Source organism: Capsella rubella, unplaced genomic scaffold (genome assembly GCF_000375325.1).
Source record: "Capsella rubella cultivar Monte Gargano unplaced genomic scaffold, Caprub1_0 scaffold_6, whole genome shotgun sequence".
Lineage (NCBI taxonomy): Eukaryota > Viridiplantae > Streptophyta > Magnoliopsida > Brassicales > Brassicaceae > Capsella > Capsella rubella.
In genome coordinates this window covers 12,121,632-12,138,569 of record NW_006238918.1, presented here as the reverse complement: position 1 = coordinate 12,138,569, position 16,938 = coordinate 12,121,632, and the positions used below count along the sequence as shown (strand labels likewise).

General features: G+C 33.6%; 4 protein-coding genes across 4 annotated transcripts; all 4 read right to left on the bottom strand.

Annotated features, from left to right (window-relative positions):
- Window positions 1–308: 308 nt before the first annotated feature.
- Window positions 309–1,289, bottom strand: LOC17883779 (mitogen-activated protein kinase kinase kinase 3). The gene has a single exon (XM_006289501.1). It carries the CDS (start codon window positions 1,287–1,289, stop codon window positions 309–311), a length of 981 nt encoding a protein of 326 aa, XP_006289563.1.
- Window positions 1,290–5,285: 3,996 nt separating this feature from the next.
- On the bottom strand, window positions 5,286–5,789 carry LOC17881940. Its single transcript, XM_006288945.2, has one exon. It carries the CDS (start codon window positions 5,639–5,641, stop codon window positions 5,423–5,425), a length of 219 nt encoding a protein of 72 aa, XP_006289007.1. The 5' UTR covers window positions 5,642–5,789; the 3' UTR covers window positions 5,286–5,422.
- A 649-nt stretch (window positions 5,790–6,438) lies between these two features.
- LOC17884242 lies at window positions 6,439–9,434 on the bottom strand. The gene is made up of 7 exons (XM_023780649.1): window positions 9,322–9,434; window positions 7,921–9,171; window positions 7,787–7,842; window positions 7,473–7,706; window positions 7,113–7,404; window positions 6,838–7,034; window positions 6,439–6,748 (listed from the first exon to the last, which is right to left on the bottom strand). Exons 2-7 carry the CDS (start codon window positions 9,166–9,168, stop codon window positions 6,595–6,597), a joined length of 2,181 nt encoding a protein of 726 aa, XP_023636417.1. The 5' UTR covers window positions 9,169–9,171; window positions 9,322–9,434; the 3' UTR covers window positions 6,439–6,594.
- Window positions 9,435–10,379: 945 nt separating this feature from the next.
- LOC17882257 lies at window positions 10,380–13,346 on the bottom strand. The gene is made up of 11 exons (XM_006286587.2): window positions 13,119–13,346; window positions 12,954–13,041; window positions 12,693–12,866; window positions 12,543–12,614; window positions 12,379–12,456; window positions 12,173–12,297; window positions 11,991–12,063; window positions 11,817–11,872; window positions 11,332–11,715; window positions 11,086–11,176; window positions 10,380–10,757 (listed from the first exon to the last, which is right to left on the bottom strand). The coding sequence occupies exons 1-11, from the start codon at window positions 13,196–13,198 to the stop codon at window positions 10,563–10,565; spliced, it is 1,416 nt and encodes a 471-aa protein (XP_006286649.1). The 5' UTR covers window positions 13,199–13,346; the 3' UTR covers window positions 10,380–10,562.
- Window positions 13,347–16,938: the final 3,592 nt, after the last annotated feature.

The following is a 16,938-nucleotide window of genomic DNA, read 5'->3' as shown; positions in this document are numbered from 1 at the left end:
AAATACCCGAACCAAACCCAAAATCTTGAAATACCCAAACCAAACCCAAAATCTTGAAATACCCGAACGTGTTTTATATCTCTAAACCCGATAAGCTGAAAACCTGAAATACCCGAACGCCCATGCCTACAAATAGTTTGTTTGACAGAAATAAAAAACAGAGAGAAAAACACATTCACATAAATTCTCCAAGTTTAAAATAAAAGATTTTCTCTAATAAGTAGATAACAAAAATACAATACAATTTGATAATAATTGAAGCATTACAATTGTATTAACGTCATTAACTTGATATTATGGACACTCTACTATCCTGGGGGTTTGGGAGGTATAATCTTCAACCTCATAGGTCTATTCGAAATTTTCTTAAACATTGGTGGTTTTGGTGGAACAATCTTCACTTTTAGTACCTTCTTCGAAAAATGCTTAGACTTCAACACCCTCACCTTCTTATGATCGGAAACATTATGTAGAAACTTATGTTTCAGTAGTTCCGAAGCACTTCCTCTTTCCAATGGATTACTAGCGAAACATGTTTGTAAAAACTGCCTTGCGTCCCAAGGAAGAGACTCTGGTATCTCTGGAGCATTACCATTCAACAAAAGAGACAAAAGATTCATAGAATCTTCGAGCGGCCATGGAGGCTCACCAGTGTACATCTCCAACACGATACAACCTAACGACCACAAATCTAGGGCTTCCTCTGCTATCCCGTTTTGAACAGATTCAGGCGACATGTAAAGAGACGTTCCCAAGTACGGAGAATCATATTCCCAAAACTCCGAGTCTTGTCCAACTTTTGTCGCCATTCCAAAATCCGAAATCTTCAATTCGTATGAAACGTTGCACCCACTAGTACGAGGAAACACGAGAATATTTTCAGGTTTGAGGTCGCAATGAACATAACCGTGACTATGGATAGAGACAAGTCCTTCAAGAATCATATGAGTGAAGTCTCTGATTACTGAATCAGACAATGACTTTGTTTCCATGAGATTAGTTAAACTTCCACCAGCTGCATACTCCATTGACATTCTATACACTCTGATTCCGTAATCATTGACACCTCTCGACAGACTTGTCCCGCAAGTTTGCACGATTCTAGGGCATTCTCTGAGTTTATACAGAATCTGAAACTCTTTGAGAAGAGGTTCAAAGTCTTGTGGGTAGGAGGTTTTCACGGCTTGGTAGTACGGATTCGAGCCGTCTGGTTTCATGAATCTGACGAGATCGACCGAACCATACGAACCTTTGCCTAAAGGTTTCATAAACTCCATCGATGGAAACATTGTTAACTGCACTGAAAACCCTAATTAAATCTGAATTTCGGATTTGTTGAGAGGAAAAAAAGAAGAGAAATTTAAGAATTGAGATTGAAATTGAATAATATATATAAAAAAAAATTGAATAATATAAGAAAGGGCATCGTATTTTATTAGCAGATAGGAAAAAAGGAAACTAACAAAAGAGAAATTGAAATATCTGCAGTTGATTAAATCATCAATTGGATCTTAACCGTTGGATCAATTGGTCTTTGGACTTAATCCCTTTGTTATAATATAGATATATTATTTTCATTTTTTATAATAATGTATCCACACTTTACCTTTTTTTTTCAATACAAAAAAAAAAAAAAAACTATAAAAACTATATTTGATCAATTAATAACTCCTATAAACTAATTAAATTTTATTATCCTAAATTCGGCACATTTCGATAAAGTAATAAGATAATATTTTTAAATTTTATTAATAAATATATAATCCTAATAATACTATAAATCAATAACTATATAAAATTATTGAGATATATATTTATACACACACAAGCATTTGGTTTGATCCTTGGTTACCAACAAAACCACCTAGAGCTACAATTTGTTTAGAAGGTGTCACCTAAGATCTATGGTATGTGATTCACTGGGTGTGTATAGAAGAAGGAAAGTCGAAATTGGCTGTGTATTTAGAAGACGATAGGTTGGAAATGACCTTTTATGAAGACATGGATGTTTTAGAATGGTGGAAGAATCAAACACAACCTTATGGGGAGCTACCTCGTATGGCTTGTGATGTTTTGAGTATTCCTATAACTTCGGTGGCAGCAGAGTCTTCATTTAGTATTGGTGCGCATGTCTTGAATAAATATAGAAGTCGTCTTCTACCAAGACACGTTGAAGCACTGGTTTGTACACGGACTTGGTTGGATGGATTTACGTATGATGATCCAGGTAATAAATGTCATTTGTAATTATTATAATTATTATTATTTTTTAAAAAACTATATATGATATTTTATTGATTTATACATGCATGTCAAAATTCTTTATAAACATAAGTTAAATATTTGTATATAGCTCTTAATGATGAGAAAGATTAAAGACACGGAAGGGCAGGAGAATTCTGAAGGCATTGAAGGAGAGCCAAATCTTGGCTCTAATACCTAATTTGAAGTCTTTTTGATTTGTGTTTTATTTGGTATGAGTTTAAACTCTTTTGTTTGGATTTGTTTACTTTTGAAACATTTTTTTTAATTTCACCAATAAAAAAACTTTATTCTTTTAAAATAAAGTGAGTTTAAATAAATATTAGTGGTTACTTATATTTAAATTGAATTGTTTCAGTCATTTTCAACAAAAAAAATATAAAATTTGAAGTCAGTTTTATTTTCAAGAAAAGCCCGAAAAACTCGAAAAAGCTCTGTAGCCCTGTTAGGGCCGGGCCGGGCTTTGAAATATAGGCCCGAATATTGTTCGAGCCGGGCCGGGCCGGGCTTAAATATATAAGGGCTTTACGGGTTTCGGGCCAGGCCGGGCCGGGCCAGCCCGATTGACATGCCTATATGTGAATGAATTAAACTAATTAATATTGGTAAATCAAGTGGGTTGGAAGGGATCCATCTTATAGTGGAGGAAGATTTATCAAATAATTCAGAACATTCGTCTAAGTCATATCACGTCCCCGGAACTTCTTTGGATGGCATTATAATGATTTCGGATTGTATACAGTTAAGTCAGGCTACTGGTTAGTGTCTCGTGGAAATTTTAATCAGATTAACGTACAAGGTCATTTGGATTTCCTAGTTCTGAAAAGTGAGGTTTGAAAAATGAAGGTGGCTCCAAAGATACAACAAAGAGGTGAACCAAGTTCAGCTTGGATATCAAGAGATTCCCAAGGTTTTTTCCAACTTGCAGGTCACAGTTTAGAAAACACTTGTTCATCAGTCTTAGAAACAGAACTCCAGAGTCTCCTTATTGCAATAAAAAATGTGGATTAAGGGATATAAGAAGGTATTTTTTGAAAGAGATAATCGATTAGTTCAGAACCTTCTCTGAGGCCAAAACACAGTGAAAGATCATGCGATGATTTGTAGGGTCGGTAAACAAGTCTTTAAGCATACCGGACGTAGCAAACCGACCGTTGAATAGGGATGGACTCACGGGTTTAGTAAGAGGACGTCAGGTCCACTAAGAGAGCTGGGTCCATGGACTGAGAGTGAACATGGAACCCACTGAGAGAGATGACGGTCGGGTTGTTACAAGTGGTATCAGAACCGAACCTAGACAAGTGCAGAGTTAAGTGGGCTTACACTGTTAGAGAGTGACAGTCTTGGTGCGCAACTTCCTTAGTAGGAGAGACTCTTTTGTACATACATTTGAAGAAGTTGTACATACATTTTTTTCTTTATCGATTGAATAATATACATCCGTTTTCAAAAATTTAAATTGCAAAATATGCAAAAAAAAATTTGTTTTTTTATTATACATATGTTTTATATAGTAATATAAATTAAAAGCAAATAAGATTGTATAAATATATTGGAGAGAGCTTTGGAAAAGATTTTAAGGAAATGTTTTTGATGTAATAAATATTTGTTTACAATTTTGCAATTTGCTTGTGATCTAATTACAAATTTTACTTTTAAGTTTTGTTATTTATTTGAGTGGCAAGAGCTCAATTATTAAAATATTACAAAATAAAATAGGGTTAATTTCAAATACACATTTTCCAATACCACTTTTTAAAATACCGTTCTTTTAAATTTTATCAAGAAAACACAAAAACTTTGATGTTTATCAAAAAATATCTGTAAGCTTATATATATACACAAATTATTTGTTTCTGTGTGTAAAATTTCATATATATTTCATAAATACCATATAAATACATTTTAATAACCTTTTAAAAATCATTTAAAAACCTTATATAAACTTTGTAAACCTTTTTAAAACCTTATAAATACCGTTTATAAACTACGAAAAACACTAAATGGATGTTGAATAGTCTTTTATTGTTTAGAAAAACGAATAGCAAATATAAGAACTTGAAGCACATTGAAATAATCTATAAATTCTTTACGGGTTTCTGAAGTTGATTCGTCTGCCTTGCGGTTTATGTTGGATCTCCTGTATGCTCTTGGTTTTGTGTCTCCAAATATTAAAAAAGTAAAACAGAAAATCTCTTTTGCATATTTATGTAGTTGACTCATCGTAGTTGACAAACTTAATCCCGGTCAATGTTGAAATTGGCACAAATTTGATAGTTTATGTTGTTTATTCGAAAAAAATATTTAGTTCAGTTTGAAACTCACACGTTATCAAAGTTGAGGTATAAAAATACACTTTTGAAATTGTTCAGATTGAAATTTACCCTTTAACCTACCCAAGCACCACCTATTACTAAAGTGTGAATAAGTAAAGATTTAATTTATTTCTTAGTAATAAATCGTTGAGATCTTCTATCATATACCACATTTTAAGTTTTTTCCAAAAATCCCACAATTTGTTTGTTTTCTCAAAAATACCATAACAGTTTGATTTCTCTACATATATTATAAACATAAAAATGATTATTTGAAGGTATATAATTCTTTTTTATGTTTGGGTTGACTATTTATATTTAGGCTATAGTGTTTAAGGGTAGGGTTTAGTGTTTAGGATTTATAAATTAGTTTTTGAATGTTAGTTTTAGTTTTGTGATATTTTGGAAAAAGTTTCTAAGTGGTTTTTTGGAAATTGAACTCTATTTTTGGAAATATACATATTTAGTGGTGTTTAAGAGAATTCTCCTAAATCCTCTAAGAAAAGAAATTTGTTTTACAAACATTGGTATTTTTATATATTTTGTAAATCATTATTTTCAATTTAGTAGATTAATTATAAACCAAAATAAATAAAATGAATGATATCTAATTACATATTGAGAACGTATGAAATGCTGTTAAGAAAAATAAGTCTTCATACTCTATGTGTTCAGAGTTCAGACTCTAAGAAAAAAAAAGAGAGTATATATGGCTTAAGCATTAGATACACAACAAACCAACAGTTTTTGTTATTAATGAACAAAAATATTATACAGTAAAGAACAAATTGAAGTTTAGAACCCATCATCATAAACAAAGTTAAGAAAAATAAATAAATATACATTTAAAAATCTGCAGAAGAAACCCTTGGATTGGTCTGGAGGGTCTTCTTCGATTTCTTTGTTTTCAAGATTTTACTCTTCTTCTCTTCAACATTATTGTCCTTATTATCTTCCTCTGCTTTTGTCTCTGCAAGCTTCATCTTCATCTTCTCCTTATAAATCTTCCTCATCGCGTAAGCCTCTGCAAAACCCGCTGTGCTCGATCCGCCAACACCGTACATCGATCTTCGAAAAAATAATTATCTAAAAAAATCTTATCAAGATTGTTATGAAAAATTATATGAGAATAAGGTTTTAGAATAAGAGGAGGGTTTGGTGATGTATTTATAGGCTTGGTATGAAGAAAGGTAGGTAAGTACATGGAATTTTCTCATCAGCGGCCAATTTTGATTTTTCAATCTTTTGTTTGTTTCCTCATTTGGTGTTTTCTTTAATTCTAGGAAATATCAAAGAAAATGTTGAAAATTGAAAAAGTAATTGCTTGGAAACCAAGGGATAGATTCTCTAGTGTCTCTACCACACAAGCGACCAAAACTATCCTGACAGGTCAACTTAAATAGTAGTGTCAATTTGGTGTTCGATCCCATGTCAACTTAATTAGGAAAACTATACATTATCTTACAATTTTAAACCAACATTATTAACGTTACCAACATTTTTTATTAGTTTAATCAAAAAGTAATACATTATACAAGTAAACTTATGTGTATTAACATTTTGATTAGGTTAAGTAAAAAGTAATATATAAAAAATTAGTTTATGAGACTTATGTTTTGATCATAGTTAGGTAGATAGATTAGTGAGTGTTGATTATACACTTTTTTGGATCATAGTTTAACTGTTTAAGGTAATTATATTATAGTTTTTGAAACATTAGTGTTATGTGATGGTGTCATGCATGACGACGATATGTCCAAATAAAGACTCATTTAGTCCATTTGCTTATGTCATGCATGACGATAGGTCCAAAATTATCTCTTTAGCATACTAATATTTTTTGAGTATAAAGTTTTTATCATAATTCCGGAAGATATAGCATATACTATTTTGATGATATGGAGTCTAAAACACAATTGAACCAAAGTTATAAAATTATGTTGTTGTAATGATATAACTCAAAATAAAAAAAACAGTATAAGTTTCCCAAGGTTGAAGTTATATAGTTAAAGTCTTTTTAGTTGTTAAGCCCCCAGTCATATCGTTGGTACTTAACTTCAAACTGAGTATCAACTAGACAATCAAGCAAAGCTTCTGAAAGTTGTGGCTCCAAGAAGGTTGATGCATGCTTCAGTACTTCCTCTTTGCTCTTACCAAAATCCCCACCATACCTATACAAAGATTCATGGTTTAAGGAAATCGAAAGATCGATGTATAACTAAGTTTAATTCAATGAGATGTGTTTGAGTTGAGACTTTACCAATTAAAGATTTGGCTGATGTATGCAACTTTTTCATTGAGATCAACTATGAGTCCACCTCCTCTTAAGAAATCGCGAGCGGCTTCCATGAGTTCTTTATCGATCTCTCCAGGCGTGAAGCATCGAAGAGGTGGTCCAGAACGAGTTCCACAAACCAGAGCAAAATGAGTCAGAGGCTCTGCATAAGGCAGAGCAACCTAAAACATAGGAGACATATGATATGAATAAGCATGAGTCCTTAACGACTCAAATAGACTAGTACTAACAAATTTTACCTTGGAACGTTTGTCCTTTGCACTAAATGGTTTCATTGGATTGAAGATTGGTCGCTGGTTACCCCTTAGAATACCGTTTTGTATAGCCGAGAGCGAGTAAGTGTAGCTGCCAATTACATACTTGAACTCCATAAACATCTTTGTTCGATCAAAAGTTCCTGCTGGATGACCACATACTAGTATTGAATGTATAGCCATCATGTTATAAAGGTTTATGAAGAATGCAAGCTTTTCTTCTCTTTGCATATCTTCAAGCTCTACTCTATGAAGCTCCTGAATTATTCGTAGGTACCTTCGGGAATCGAAAAGTTAGTGATAAGACGCAAAAGTAGATAAAGAAAAGGTTGCCATTAACCATACCTTGCAAACTCTTCACTCCCATGGATGCTTCTGTAGTCCACATGTTTTCCATCTGGCGAAGTGTAAGCTTCAAGAATCGCTCGATATACAAGTCTGAGTCTACACTCAATTTCCGCGATAGGTCTCGGCTTCAGCTCAATTATTCCTCTAGGGATGTTGTGGCATTGAGATGACACGACAGGGTCATCGTCTAGAAACCGATACAAGTGATTCCCATCCTCAAACAGATTCTCCCTAATTAACCGCGAAAGAATGCAAAATAAGAAACAAAAGAAGCACAAACTATAAAGGAGAAAACCTCAAGAAAAGCTCACTCTAAGACATGTTGAAAAAAGAGCTGGCTTGCAAGCTTTCGAGCAACTTCAACTGCCTATATAACAAGATTGGATTATATATAAAACCGTCAAATCCTCTACTCGTAAAACATCACAATGATCATATTACTTACCGCTTCTCTTTCAAGACTTTGATCCGCGGCTAAGAAATCCACAGCTTCTGAACCTAAGAAAGAGTTTTTAAACCTTCGCATTTTATAAAACCGATCCTTAACAATGCAAGGCTTCATCTTCAGCACTATTAAAGCTAGTTCATCCACAAGACCTTTACTCGATGCATCATCTTCCCCCGAAAAAGGTGGCACAGGAGCTTCTCGAGGCGGTACTTCTTCTATCAAATGTTTAATCTTCTCCTCAAGCTTTCCTGATTCCTCCAATACCTTAAGCTCCTTAATACTCCCAATTAACTCTTCATTAAAAAACACCTTAGGAACAACATCATCTCCTCCTCCACAAATCTTTTCGAGCTCTACCTTCCTTGTCGGGTAAATATCGATGTTAATCTCGACATATCTAAGCCTCTTCTCATGCAAAAACAACCTACATTCTCTGCACTCCTCACACCCTAATCTTGTATACAGTATAATCCTACCTTTCATCACTACAGGCTCCAACGCGACCTCTTCTTCTCGATCAACCGAATCATCCTCGTTCTGCATCATCTTCAAATAACTTAAAGGATTCCACAAAGACTTACCTTCTACTTTAGGAGACTCCACTGATTTCACCTCATCATCTCTACCACCAGCATTGTCAACAATTAATTTCCCCGAAAGACGACGAATCAATGTATGCACCGCAACTTCGCTCTTCACTCTTACAAAGTTCTTGATCGCCGCTGCTTTCTCTGTCCAAGCAGAAGAAGCTAATGTAGAATTAGTATCTGGTGATAATGATGAATGATGAGAATCCCTTTTATCATCATCATCATCATCATCAACAACCGTTTCTTCCTTAGCTTTCGCTGTTTCGTCTTCGTCATGTTTCGAATCATTATCCGAACTCTCACTATCATCATCACTATCTGTAGACTCAATCTCTTCCTCTTCATGTATATCTATAGACTCCATCTCTTCCTCCTCCTTCTCCTCCTCGATTTCAACAACGGGTTTACGAGTTATAACCTCTTCGATGTTATCAACAGATTTCGTCTCTTCTTCTTTATCCTTCTCCTCTGTCTCTTCAACATTGTGTTTAGGTGACACTTCCTTAGCGATAACCTCAGCAGTTTTCATCTCTTCTTCTTCTTCTTCCTTCTCCTCTGTTTCTTCAACATTGTGTTTAGGTGAAACTTCTTTAGCGATGATCTCAGCAGATTTGGTTTCTTCCACATTGTGTTTAGGAGAACTCTCTGTATCCATTGACTATAACAGATTCCACAAAACCAAACAAGAAGACAAAACAAAACAGCAATTACTGTCACATCCCTCAAAAACTCAAAACAGAGAGACTGATTTCAAAAACAATTCAATACAAAAAAAAAAAAATTAGGAAGAAGGTATTGAGAAACTTACAGATCCGGAGAGAATCAGAAAGCAATGGATTCACAAAAATGTTACAAAAAAATGAAATTTTTAGGTAACGATTCAAATTTTAGGTAACATGTGTTTAAATCGAATTAGAAGAAGAAGAAGAAGGAGAGAGAGCGATGTTGTGATGTTCTTCAGACAGAGGCAAGAAGAGAAGCAAAGGAGCGGGAGAAGCGGGAATCTCATGGGGTTGGGGTCGATTTGTAATTATTCACAACTTTTGGGGTTTTTTTTGTAAAACAATTTCGTAACTTTCTCATATTATTTCACAAAATGGGGGAGTATATTTCATTTTTTTTTGTAAGTATTATTATTATTATTTATGTATAATTTTTGATAATAGAATTATTAGATTATCATAAAATTTAAAGTTTCCAATTTTTTATTATTTTTATGATTTATTTGATTTTAAGTAGTTAATTAATTGAATTCTTGTTATGTATATAAAATTTCAGATAACAGTATTCTTATAGTAACATAAAATTAAGTTTCCCTTTTTATGATTTATTTAATTTTAAGTAGTTAATTAATTGAATTAGATGTTGACAAGGCTAATAAGTTAGATGTTGATATAACTTAAATGTTGACAAGGGTAATAACCTAGATGTTGATTTTTTTTTGTTTCTAAGTATTATTATTATTAGATATAATTTTTTTATAATAGCATTATTATATTGTCATAATCAAAGTTTCCAAATATTTTTAATGATTTATTTGAATTTAAGTAGTTTGTTAAGTGAATGATGAATTATATCTTGAAAAGGGTAATAACTTAGAAGTATTATTCAAATTGAGATATAAGATATCATGGAAATAAACTAATACTAAAAGTTTAAAAAGTAAATAAATGTGTAAAATTCAAAAAAAAAATCAAAAGTTCCAATTGATTGCTTTAATGTGTTGTTGTATGTGTAAAATAATTTTAACTCAAACCCAAATTTACTGAATTACTTAAATCATGGAAATTCTTTTCACTGCAAAAACAAAAATTTATCTCTGAAGAAAATGGAAAAATATCAATGGTGTTCACTTAATTTTGTGAATATATTAAACCCTAACTCAGAATTTTATAAAGTGAAACTAAGATTTGCATTAGTTTGTGTCTTGTTTGGTTCTTAAACGCAAGATGATATAGAGAATCTACCCATGATCTGTGTTTCTGTACAATGTAAGAGACATATATACCAAAAGTTTTCACTTCACTCAACAAGCAAGAATCAAAACCTTCATTTCTTCTTAGCATCGATGAACATAGCGCGAGTCCAGTGTTCAACATCCTCGGATTGTGAAGGTGGTGGCGGGTACTTAGGATGCTCCACCAAATCCCATCCGCTCATATCGTTGTTCTTGCGGGTTGATGATTCCGTTGCAGAGAGATAACTGGCTCCTGAGTTCGGATCCTGGTTATAACTTGTGTTCCTCTGCACGAAATTATTTATGAGGTGTCATTAGAAAGAAACCGTGAGGCAACACAGCATATGAACTGCATATGCAAAAGTAAACACCAATCAATCCGGACTTAAGTGCCCAATTCGTCCAAGTAAATGTCAGATGAACTCACCAACATCTACAAAGTTTGGCCATGTGTAAAGGATTTGGGTGAAAGATCTAATGTTATGACATATCTGGAAGTTATATTAAACTTTTGAATCGTTTAATGGGTTGTTAAGCTGCTAATATGGTTTTTGATCATGTTTGGGGTTTTCCTACAAAAGAATAATAATAGGAGAACAAAGAATTAGCGTGTACCGGAAGATGGGCACTTTCGAGTAAGGAGCTTGAGATGACAGAGTGGGCGTTCCATATGGATTTGTTGAGTTGTTGAGCCTGCTTGCATGATCTGCATCATCCAGAACAGAGAAGCACATATAAACATATCAGCAAACTATTTACTTGTTTAAAAATCCAAATACAAAAGGAGAAAACAGAAACAACATGCGAAGAGGATATCCGAAAGATGTGCGGATATTTGCGCCGAAAATAAGATTGGTTTACCTTGAAGAAGCCATTTTCAGGGAGAAAACAGAGCGGACCTCCTTTGATGACGAAAGCGTGGCCAATAACTTAGCAAATGCTTCAAAAGTCGAGGCCTCGGAAGGTACTTCGAGGCAAAGTGAATTGTAACAATACGTTGTCAAGCACACAACACTTTTCTTGAGAAGAGCTATCCCTTTCTGCAGATCTCTGTGTGACTCAATCGAATGAGGAGAAGCAGCGGAGTACTTAAAGCTGTTGTTTCCAGTAGGGTCCAGACGCGCTTCTTTTTTATCAGATTCCATGGAAGCTACACCAAAATTGCTGGAGTTTTTATCTGTCCATGAGTTTTCAACGCTGGTTGAGCAATAATTCCGGCGGGGTATGAAGAGAGGATACTCATGGCTGCAACAGAACAATGACTCATTTAGTTAGATTTATTTTATCATCTTCGAAAGCACATGTATGTACAATGAGGACTCCAAAAGGGGCAAAAAGGATTGTACCTTCGAGTACGTGAGTCCCAATAGGAATCTCGTTGCCATATACGGGAGCATGAGCCCTGTGTGGTGAAAAACCAACAGACATGGATGAGTTTACAAGAGGAGAAAGTGATTTATAATCTTTGCTAATAGATTATCACTTGAAATGCAAACGTATTGAAGATAAAACAATCATACCGCAAAACCAGAGCTATGTAGTGCAGGAGCAGCTACGTTGTGAACAACAAGGTTTAGAAGTTGGACCATATACCTGCACCGCATGTCAAAAAATTTGTCTTACAAAACAAAATAATACCACGGAACAAGAAATGTTGAAACCCAAAATGCATAGCCGTAGAAAATTAAGAATAAAACATTACCCCAAAGAGACAGCAAGCTCTTCTGATGGGATCGAATGAGGGTCCAAACCACTCGGTAGACGTGAATTGCAAATTAGATTATATTGACGAACTGAACCGTTCTGACTCTCTCCGTCAATACTAACCTAAACACAGTACAGAGCAACTAGTGTAAAACACTAGTCAAAAAAGATAACCATAAAAATTCATCAAACTAATATACATACTCGGCGTAGAGGAAACAATTTGCATATTTGCTTCACAACCACTGACTGCTTATGAAGACGCTCAGACGAAATCGCCATCTACAAATCAAGAAAACTCAACTCTTTACATTACACATTACAAAACCCATAAACCTATAAACCAAATCAAAACTAAGCCTCCTTACATGACCAAGGCTCTGTGTACATATCAGATTAGGAAAATACTTCTCAACTTGTTCAACTCGAATCTTCTCAAGCTGCAAAACAGAGTTATCAGCAAAACTTGAATCTTTCCATCACACTTTATAACTCATAAAGCATCAAACTTTTCCTACCGTGGAACGAGCTGAATCAAGAACACCATATCTAACTTTAAGCCCACAAGATTCTCTTTCAATCTTAGCCTTCCCTTGACTCACTACCTCCTTACTACTCTTAAGTCTATTCTTCAACTTCAAAAGCTTCTCACTTTGACTCAATCTCCAATTCTTCTGATCATCAGCTTTACCCTAAAACCAAACCCAAAACACACAAATTAAACACTCTCACAAAACAAACAATAAGAATACTCAAAAAGAATCTTCAAAAACCCAAACCTTAGATTCCAATAGCTCACTCAATCTCAAACACAAACTATCTCTTCTACTCTTGAGTGACTTCAACAAAGTGTTATACTCAATCAACCTGTAAAAAAAACCTAAAGTATGAGACTTTCTGAAAAAACAATTCGATTTCATGAGATTCTAAATCGATGTTTAAACCTATGATTAACGCAAGCGCTACAGATACAAGCACGATTCGTATTCTCGCAAATAGCGCAGTTGCTGGATCGTTTAATCATCGTTGTTTATTACAGAAACATGTTCTTCTGAAATCAGACGACGACCGTGGTGGAGAATCACCGGCGATTTAAGGTCGGAGAGATGAAGAGTCGTCGGCGACAAATTGGGAAATTAAACAGTAAAGGGTAACGTCGTAGTGAGAGAGATGATGATTATTGGATTACGGTGGGGACTTTTTTGTTTAAGGCTTTGATTGGTAAACCGGTATAGCTTTGGTATGAAATTAATTGGTTTTGGTAACCAATATACCAAAATAGATAAAAAAATTTATAATAAAAAAAAAAAATTTGCTTTGGTCTTAGTCTTTTTGGTTTTGACTTTTGAGAAATCAGTAATGTATTAGTACCAAATTCGTAGAGATAATTTAGGAAACTACTTGATTGTTTCCATTTTTTAGGTAAAATTTTATTTTCCATAATTAATTTGATTTTTGTGCAATATTCTAGGGATTAAATTTGTAAATAACTTTTTAAATAAGCATAACTTCAACGATAGAACACTTCAAAATTAATAATATAGATAATAATTATAATAAAAAGTAATTTATAACTTAAACTATTAGCATTACATAGGGAAAATGTCAAAATAAAAATAGTGTGAACTACATTCATAATTTAAATTTTCAAGATTTTGATGGATTTCTACAAATATTTTAAATGTTGTTAATGATTTAATTTATGTTCAGATAGACTCGTTGTTCCATTAACTTGTGCTAAGAAAAAAAAACTATGACTCATAAAAACAATAGCGAAGTCCTAGTGAAATGTAGGATTGTATCTAAGTCATGTATCTAGGATTGCTCTAAATCATGCATCTAGAGTCTCTCAAGTGTTATTTTATTGTGAAAAAGGATTACTTGTACATGTTTTTAGTTAACTTTGTATTGTGAACAATACGATAAAGAGTAATATCCTAATTAATTTAGGGTTACTCATTTGACAATCAAGTAATATTTCTTTATCTTTGCCATTTATCTTTATCTCTATCTTGTTAAGTTCCAACTTAACGTGTTCATTTAAAATATGTATACATTCTGTACATTTCATATTTCTTTTCATCATTTTAATGCAAACATTTATCTAATTTGTGTATTCTAGATTTTCTTAGCATATGTTCGTGGAAAAGAACATGAAATTACAATGTTTTGTAGGTTTATTAAGTAACTTAAACAAAAGAACTTACAAATGATAGTTTATATTTTAATATATATATATATATATATTACTTTTTATTTGTATAAAGCAAACACAACTGAATTATATAAAATTAATTTGTATAATCTCTTTTCAATATCTTGTTACACCATTAATAGTTTTTTTTAGAATTTGTAATATATTGTATAATTTGCTTTAGATAATCTTTAATATTTTTGATAATTGTTTAATTTTATCTATGTTAGTTTTATTTTGACACATATAAAAAATTATAAGCGATAGATATGACACATATTACAATCTTTTTTTCACAAGTTTGTTTTATTGATCATATAAAGCCAAGAGTGACAAGCCAATATTACAAACAACCAAAAATAAACAAGCCTAAATAACAAGCACAAGCCTAGGTAAACAAGCCAAATTAAACAAAAGCCCACATGTCCAAATAATGAAACCCTTCCTTGAAGACGGAAGAGAATTCGGTGTATCACAGAACACGTGGCAAAAGAAAAACATGATGGATGACACGTTGGAAGGCGAAAAGGTTGGAGTCTCTCAACACTGGCAGAGGAATGAAACACCGGAAAAATTCAAGTCCGACCAAAATCGCCGGAAAGTTACAATAAATTCCGATCTACATTCTATGCCTAGAGAAAAAGGCGAATTCCAATTTGCTAAGAATATGACTCCACCTAAGAAAAAAGATCTACCCATTTTCAATATTTCAGTCAACAACTTTTCAATATTTAAGAAATAAGATCTACACCATAAACAAACTACATAGACTCATCAAGCATCAGCATATGGATTATACAATCAACGACTAGTTGCTTCCAATTCAACCCAAATAAACCAAGAACAACACTAATCCACAACTCTGATTTGAGATTTTAAGAAGAAAATCCAGAAAGTTTGAAGAAGAAAATCAAACCCCTTAGACAAGGGAGGACCATCGAATTACAAATTTAGATCAAAGGAAGGAATTAAGCAATGAAAAGTCAGTTGAAACTGATACAAAATGAAATCGATGGAGAGAAGAGAAGCATACTCGCCAAAGAGAAGAGCGGTGAGACCGCTAGATTTGTTTCTTCCCTTACACATTTTTACAATCATGTCACATCCTTTAGACCATCTCCACTAGAGTACCACATGTCCACATGTAAGGTGCTTAAAATTAAAGTCACGAGAGAAAAAAAGAGATTTGAAAAGGAAAGAAATTGGGAAAAAAACATTCTCTTCTTTTTACTCATCAACCAACCACATATATACACGTGGCGTTGCTTAATGGTTTTTTCCGTCGTCTGCTGAAGAAACACTTCTTTATATACTGGATCCTTCACAACATTTTTGCATTCAATTTTGGCCCACAAAAATACAGAGCAATCCAATTAGCACCACTAGTAGAGCTAGTCTTAGATTTTCATTACAAAAACAAAAATTGATGGATTAGTTGAAAACGGAATATTGGTATTATTCGAGAATGTGCATGTAATTTGTAAAAATTATGTATGTTTAGCTGCTTTTTCCTTCTTTGAGAGAGTGACAAGCTTCTATAAATTTTCTGTGAGGTTTGAGTTCTAGTGAGGTTTGGGTCTTTTTCTTGAGAGTTTAGCAAAAGAGAAGGGAGATTTCATGGCTGTGGTGTTAGGAGAGTCTTGTGATGCCTCTGATTGTGTTATTTTTGTCATTGTTCATTCCATATCAAGGTGAGTGTCAAGCTTATCTAAACAGTTTTGATCCGTGTTTGGGTGATTTCATGATAGATGATTGATTCCTTTGCTTGTGTGCTTGTTTTTTTGTGTTATGTTGCCTTTTGTAACGCCCGTGTTCTGAAAATTAATAGGAGACTTGAATGTGTATAAGAATTAGGGTGGAGCCGGTTTAATTCCGGTTGATTTCCTAAACTGGTTGATTTGTTTAATTGAACCAAAAGAGGTTTAATTAAAATCGGTTTAGGTAAATTCTGGTTTAATCAGAATTAAACCAAAAACCCTAGTTTTATAAAGAACGCTTCTTCTCTCTTTTGTATTGTGGCTGTTGTTTCTGAGAGTGGAGTTGAGAAAAGGAGAAGGAGAAGTTTACTTCTGTAAAAAGGAGAATCAACGTACACGCCTTAAGAACAAACCTACCAAAATTCATTACCTTTCGATAAGATTTGATACGTCGTAACTCTATTCTATCAGAACGTGACGGATCTGCTTCTCTTGCCTTAAACACCAAAGCAAAGCTAACACTCTCCTTTTCACAAGTAAACTTCTCCTTCTCCTTTTCTCAACTCCACTCTCAGAAACAACAGCCACAAAACAAAAGAGAGAAGAAGCGTTCTTTATAAAACTAGGGTTTTTGGTTTAATTCTGATTAAACCAGAATTTACCTAAACCGATTTTAATTAAACCTCTTTTGGTTCAATTAAACAAATCAACCAGTTTAGGAAATCAACCGGAATTAAACCGGCTCCACTCTAATTCTTATACACATTCAAGTCTCCTATTAATTTTCAGAACACGGGCGTTACAATTCTCCCCCACTAACATGGATTCGTCCTCGAATCCTTCAACATGTCCGTCAGTACACCACTGACCTCT